General features: G+C 38.2%; 2 protein-coding genes across 2 annotated transcripts; one reads left to right on the top strand and one right to left on the bottom strand.

The window, feature by feature from the left end:
- Nucleotides 1–964: 964 nt before the first annotated feature.
- LOC141646469 (small ribosomal subunit protein bTHXm-like) lies at nt 965–1,538 on the top strand. Its single transcript, XM_074454348.1, has one exon. The coding sequence runs from the start codon at nt 1,101–1,103 to the stop codon at nt 1,377–1,379; it is 279 nt and encodes a 92-aa protein (XP_074310449.1). The 5' UTR covers nt 965–1,100; the 3' UTR covers nt 1,380–1,538.
- Nucleotides 1,539–2,297: 759 nt separating this feature from the next.
- Nucleotides 2,298–6,073, bottom strand: LOC141649974 (heat shock 70 kDa protein 18-like). The gene is made up of 2 exons (XM_074458637.1): nt 5,800–6,073; nt 2,298–3,970 (listed from the first exon to the last, which is right to left on the bottom strand). Exons 1-2 carry the CDS (start codon nt 6,071–6,073, stop codon nt 2,298–2,300), a joined length of 1,947 nt encoding a protein of 648 aa, XP_074314738.1.
- Between the last annotated feature and the right edge of the window lie 1,025 nt (nt 6,074–7,098).

The raw sequence follows: 7,098 nt of genomic DNA, 5'->3' as shown, positions 1-7,098 counted from the left end.
AATCGAATACGGTGACATGATGATACACCTAGGAAGTATGGTGACATGATGACACCCCTAGGAGTTGTTTGGTACGCTAAAGGAATTGAAGTTTCAAGGAAGTAAGAGTTCCCATGATTTTGTAAATCACATGAAATGGAAGAAAGTTGTTTGGTTGGGAATCTGGGATGTAGGAAGTGAATTCCACAAGAATTCCCACTTACCTACGGGCTACGGGAACCTAGGTAAGCAACTTCCCACATCATGGAGGAATTGGTGTTCCTATGGAACTTCAATTCATGTGATTTGGAGCAAACAAACAACTCATCCATTTTGTAAATCCAATAAATTGCAATTCATGTGTTTTAGAATGGGTAACCAAACAACCCCCTAATGTACGGTGTACCCAATAAATGCTCATCAAAGCTAAATAAAAAAAATCGATAATTAATTTGAACACAACACCAATGTCTTATGTAATTTATTTTAAAACCATTAAAAAACCCAAACAAAAAAAATTAACATCATGAATATATTTATCATTAAATAAAGTTCATAACATATGACAGAATCTTATTGTTTGGAGTTTGGACAGCTCGTACAATGATCTCATTTGAGTTATCATAGTGGGCTGTGAGTAGACCTAACAAACGAGCCAACCAGTTTTAGTCAATTTGGACCAGGTCTATTCGGATTTGCAAGAATGTTGATCAGATCGGAACGGGTCGGGTCATTTGACGTTTAGATTATTTTTGGGTTTGATTTGATATTATCAAGTTATTTAAAGATAATAGTCAATTTGCAACAATACATTCCAGTCGAGCATTAGTTAGGATCAATTTGGGTAACAGGTCAAGCTCTGATCCTCATTTTCGGATCCCGAGTTGGGTTATTGAAGTTGAATCATTCCGGTCAGATCGGGTCGGGTCAGTTTTATCAAGTCTAATTACAAGGCTTTGCATTGTGTGCTTTAAAACACAAAGGGAAAACATGAGCACATGTACCATAATAAGGCCCAACACAAACAACAATAATTCCATTTTCACAAACCACAATCGATTCAAAACCCCATATATTTCTCCATAAACAACAAGAAATAATTTTTAGGGAAGAACAAAATCATGGCATTGAAGCAACTATGCAACTCATTTACCAGAAGAATAATTTCAACCCAGAAACTTGAAATTCCCAATCTATCCTCATTCTCAACATTATCTTCATCATCAACAACAGATGCAATCTTGTGTGGAAGAGGAGACAAAAAGACCAAAAAGGGGAAGAGATTCAAAGGGTCTTATGGTAATATAAGACCTAAAAAGAAGGAAATGATTGAAAGGCTTAAAGATAAGGTTGAAGTTCCTCAGTCTACTCCTTGGCCTCTTCCATTTAAACTTATTTGAAGTTTATGTTTTGGATTAATGTTTGTTGTTGATTTTAATAATTTGGGGATTTTAGTTTAATTGATACCGTTAGGGTTTTGAATATTCGGTTGGTTAAAAATTACTTGTATGAACTTGATTGTTGGCTAACTTGATTATGGCTCTAAATGTTGTCTGCTATGAATACGCCCATACCAATTCACTCTTATAGTATGCGTGTTTATATGTATTTTCAGTAAGCAATAAGATAGAACTCGATCTTAAAAGATTTGGGATTTGTAGGGTACTCGAGTGCTAGTATCCCTTACCGACAGTTAGAGCAATCTCCGTCGTGCATTAAAGACAATTTAATGGGTTGACCCTTCCCAAATTCGGCTTTTTCAATCGCAATAGTCACAAATTGAACCCTGACCACTTGTTTAAGAGATGAGAACTCTTACCAATCACACCAGCCACTCAGCCAGCCAACTTTGGTAATAATGAGCCCTTATAGACAATATCATAACAAGTTTTTTTTAATTAACAAAACGGGATAAAATTCCAAAAATCTATAAGTTAAATCAAAGTTCAAACCACTCGTACAAATAATACGGGTATATTTTGCGAGATAATTAGGAGTCGTTTGGTTGTCCAGTAAATTACACAGGAACTTTAATTCATGTGAATTGCAAAATGGGTAGGTTGTTTGGTTACCCTAATTCACATGAATTGGAACTTCCCATGAATTCCAATTCCTCCATAATGGAGGAAGTTGCTTACCTAGATCCCCCTAGGTAAGTGGGAATGCCTACATGAATTACAACGCCTACATGTAACCAAACAACATTTTCTAATTCACATGAATTCTAAATTCATGTGATATGACACTTCCTAGGCATTGTAAGTTCCCGTATGTAACCAAACGACTCCTTATTATAAATAACAAGGTCCACCCACATCTTAATCAATCTCATAAATACTATTAGTGACCCCAATATTATTCCGCATATCTCTCAAAACATCATTGATAACATTCCGAAGCTCATTCTTCTTTTGCTCATACATAAACGAGTCACCACAAAGATCATTCCAAACCAACCATCCATTTATTCGCACAATTGCATCCTCCACCTTTCTCTTATCCCTTCCACTGATTCTCTCGCGGTATCGTAACACTGTTGACTTAACCGCGTCTATGTAATTCTCTAAGACGATCTTTGCTTTTACCGCCCTTTTGAACTCCTCGTCGTGAGCCTTAAACATCTCAGCCTCTTTCACCATTATATCGATTTCCTCCTTTGTTAGCCTTCCATTGTGCTGGGTAATAGTAATTTGGTTCTCATTATTCGTCCCAGTCTGTTTAGCTGAAACAGTCAGAATACTATCAGCATCGATCTCGAAGCAGACATCGAACTTAACTGAGCCTTTAGGTCCTGGTGGTATGTTGTACAAACAGAATTCGCCCAAGAAGTTGTTGTCTTTAGCCAAATATCTCTCACCCTCAAACACAGGGAAAACTATTGAACCTTGGTTATCTTCTGATGTTACTATAATCTCAAACATCTTAGTAGGGATGGTAGTATTTCGAGGAACAACTTTCACGGATAGATCCACAATCCTAATACCAAGTGATAAAGGAGTAACGTCCACAAGTGCGATATCCTTAAAATTTTCAATACCGGCTAAGCTTGCAGCATGACATGCAGCTCCGTAGGCAACAGCCTCGTCCGGGTTGATACTTTTACATAGCTCTTTTCCCTTGAAGTAATCTTGTAACAATTGCTGCACCTTTGGGATCCGGGTGGATCCTCCAACAAGGACAATATCGTGCACATCGGTTTTACCCAATTTTGCATCCTCTAAACATTTTTCAACAGGTGGTAGACATTTTTCGAATAAATCAAGATTCAGCCTCTCGAACCGTGAACGTGTTATCGTTGAACAGAAGTCTGTACCATCAAAGAGACACTCGATCTCAATTCGTGCCTCCTTATTCATAGAAAGGTTCATTTTAGCCCTCTCGCATGCGGCTCTCAACCTCCCGAGAGCCCTTGGATTGCCATCCAACTTCTTCTTATGTTTTCTTTCAAACTCGGCCGCAAAGTGGCCTACTAATCTCGTGTCGAAGTCACTTCCACCCAAGTGAGTATCACCATTCACGGCTTTAACCTCAAACGCATCCTTTTGGACCGCCACTAAAGACACGTCAAATGTCCCGCCACCAAGGTCAAACACCAAGATATTTCTTGTCGCGACATTGTATCCAGTAAGCTCCTTGTCGAGACCATATGCAATAGCGGCAGCGGTAGGCTCATTAATAATGCGTTGAATATTGAGCCCAGCAATGACTCCGGCGTCTTTTGTCGCCTGGCGTTGCGCGTCATTGAAATAGGCCGGAACAGTAACAACAGCATCTGTGACTTCTTTACCCAGATAGATTTCGGCAATCTCTTTCATTTTCACTAGAATCATTGACGATATTTCTTCGGGTGAAAATTTCTTCTCTTCATCCTTATGGGTCACCACGATTACAGGGTTGTTGCCTTTGTCAGCAATGACTTTAAATGGCCAATGCCTCATGTCATCTTGAACTGTTGGCTCGTTAAATTTTCTACCAATTAGCCTCTTTGCATCTGTCATCCAACAAAAGTTAATCATGAAGATTAATTATAACTAGTGTACATCCCGTGCAAATGCACAGCTTTTCAAAAAATAATGTATAAAGACGTTAAATATTACAGTATAGCTTAATAATCGGCTTAAGCGGTATAAAGACGTTAAATATTATACTAACCCGGCCAACGTGTAACCGCCCCCTCATGAGTCAGTGTTGACGACTCGGCGTGTCAGGCTCATGTTCAGCCCGGCACAACCCGCCCCTACTCCGGGAGGTTTCAAGTCCACTCCAACCAAGCGCGGACTCGTCTTAGGCTCGTCCTCGACTCGCCTCTCAAACCTACCTTTTACCGATTCCAGGTCCACTCCCACCAAATGTAACCCGGGCCGACCCGTCTCTATACCAGACCAATTTTGGGTCACTTAGCTAAGCCTGGCCCGCCCATTTGACCAAGCCCACCCCATAACAGATATTGGAGAGGAGTGCTCCCAATGTAAGTTGGTGACATGGATATCAACAAGTTGGTGATAGAAATCTAGAGTAAAAAATCTGGTGGGAGAAACCTAGAAACAGTTTCCTAAAGCTCAATTTTGACGAATTAAGAATAGAAGGTAATAAAGCTGTTTTAGGATATTGTATAAGAGATCATAATGGTAAAGTCGTTTTATTAGGAGCAAAAAAGTGCGGATCAAATAGTATTCTTTTTGCGTAAGCTCTCGCTTTAAAAAAAAGGTATTTTAGCCGCTAAACACTTAGGAATCTCAAAGTTAATTGTGGAGGGGATAATTTATGTGTTATTAACTCACCTTGTAGTACTTGGCAAATTTCTTGAGAAATCTCTGGTATTATTAAGAATGTGAAATTAGACATTCATTTTTTTTTGATGAAGTGATAATTAAACATCATTTTCGTGAAACCAACAAGGTTGCTGACTTCATGGTTTCTATTGGACATTCATGTTCAACTCTTTCGAGGTGGTTTGAAAGCCGGTGGCTTCAACTTAGCTCACTCATTCGAAAGGATGATATAGGTTGGTCCTACCATAAATGATCAATCTAATTTTCTTACCTTATAAAAAAAAACAAGTTGGTGATAAGAAGCGCATCATAAAGTGAAGACAAGAACTTCAATTACGCATTTAGATTCTCCTTCTAGTGAGTTAAGTCCTATTTTTAGGGAGGACATTTTTGGGGTGGCTATTCCCCGTGTAATAGCTCGTAGTTAATTTCGGGGCTTTGCCCCTCTTACGCACCAAAAAAAACAAAAGTGAAATGAAAAAAAATACCCTATCAATTAACGTTGGTGACAATGGAGATAAACAAGGGCGATAACGAAAAGTGCATCACATAATGAAAATAAGAGTTAAGTTAATAAGTAGTCTTATGAAAAATTGTGTCCCATTGAAGAAATAACACGATAATCAAAACTTCTCTCCGTTTTTTTTTTCCTTATTCTCTTTTCTGTCAAATTTTCTCCCATTACAATTTTTACAAAATAGTAAGGAGAAAGGAATGAATGTATAATTATTAAAAAAAATCCAAAACAACTTGAAATAAGTCATCATAGAAAATGTTACGTATCCAGCCACATTAATTGATTTATTTACTAGAAAACGAAAGTGTAAACTATTTTTTAATAAATCTTAAATAAGAAAGTATAAATTATTGATCGGGACGGAGGGACTAGACGGAAATATACATATGCGAAAAGATACAGAGGTAAGGAGTAACTAATGAGTGTTGTATGTATAAAACAAAGGAAAATGGATAAATTATTGTGAATCAAATGGAATAAATTTACGAACACGGTAAAAAAAAAACAAGATAAAAACAAAAGAGAACAAACCAAAGATAGTGTTGGTAGTATTCATGCCAGCCTGATTCTTAGCAGCTTCACCGATAAGGCGTTGAGTTTCGTTGAAAGCAACCCAAGACGGTGTCGTACGGTTGCCCAAGTCGTTGGTGATAATCTCGATGAGACCATTTTGCCAAACCGCGACACATGAGTAGGTAGTTCCAAGATCGATTCCTATTCCAAGCGGCTTTGGCCTGCTACTCCCAGTTGCGTTCTTCCACGAGCTTTCGCCTTTCTTCACCAGATTTGAGAGGAACGCATTCATCTTTCCTCTTCGACTCCATTTCAGTAATACTTTTCTCGTCTAATAAATACGAAGTATACTCTAAATAATTTTTCAACTGAATTTCGAGTACCTGGTCTCCAGCAATTTGCATTATTATTATTATTATGGAGATGTGAGTAGTAGAATTTTTTTTAAAAAAAAAATAGAGTTCAACGACAAAAATATTACTCCATCCGTCTCGCTTATTTGTTGCTTAGCGACCGAACGACTTGGAGTTAAGTCAATGGTACCTCATCGACCTTAGTAGCTCACTAACTTGTAACGGAGCAAAGTCGCATCGGTCTAGGGTTGACAATGGATCGGGTTGGATAGGGTTTTGCGAGATCCAAACCTGATTCACTTACTTAATGGATCACCAATCCATATCCAAACCCGATCCATATCCAAAATTTTGAAATCCATATCCGATCCATTATACTTTTTTCAAAGCCATATCCGCTCCAAATCCATACCCGATCCACCATATAATCCAAAACCCGATCCAAAACTTCCTTTAACCACATAAAAAAATTCATCTAATATAACAAATTTGAAATTTCAAGCTCAATAAAACCAAAAATTTCAAAAAAAATTGAATGGATCGGGTTCGGGTATGAATGGATCAGGTTTGGATTTGGTTCGGGTTTTTCGATGGTGGGTTGAGATATGGGTTTTTAAATAGTGAATCGGTTATGGGTTTTCAAAAGTTGCATTTGGATCGAACTTTTTCCTTCGCTTCGCTTCGGTTTCGGTTCGGATTGAGCCACTATTACCATCCCTACTTCGGTCAATTCTACATAGTAAACTAAGTACAAAATGGTTTGCACGGTAGCAAATTCGCCTAGGGGCGGAGCGACTTGCTACAATACCAAAAAAAAAAAAATTTGTCTTTTGTTTTTCGCACTTTTGGATTAGGTCGCTGAGTAGCTAAACGACTTTACTTAAAATCGATGAGGCCTTCAGTCTAGGGTTCCTAGGGTTTGTCTAAAAATCTTAGGGTTTTCTCCTCCTACTCGGGCCTCTTT

The sequence above is a fragment of the Silene latifolia genome, chromosome 3, assembly GCF_048544455.1.
Source record: "Silene latifolia isolate original U9 population chromosome 3, ASM4854445v1, whole genome shotgun sequence".
Taxonomy (NCBI): Eukaryota; Viridiplantae; Streptophyta; class Magnoliopsida; order Caryophyllales; family Caryophyllaceae; genus Silene; species Silene latifolia.
Note: the sequence above shows the minus strand (reverse complement) of the source record. Positions and strands in the feature narration are given on the sequence as shown.

Excerpts from the sequence above, each read along its gene's own strand:
- LOC141646469 (XM_074454348.1), top strand. The coding sequence starts at position 1,101 with ATGGCATTGAAGCAACTATGCAACTCATTTACCAGAAGAATAATTTCA.
- LOC141649974 (XM_074458637.1), bottom strand. The coding sequence starts at position 6,073 with ATGAATGCGTTCCTCTCAAATCTGGTGAAGAAAGGCGAAAGCTCGTGG. Across the intron at positions 3,971-5,799 it reads TACTACCAACACTATCTTTG|ATGCAAAGAGGCTAATTGGT; the intron begins GTTTGTTCTCTT and ends GTTGGATGACAG.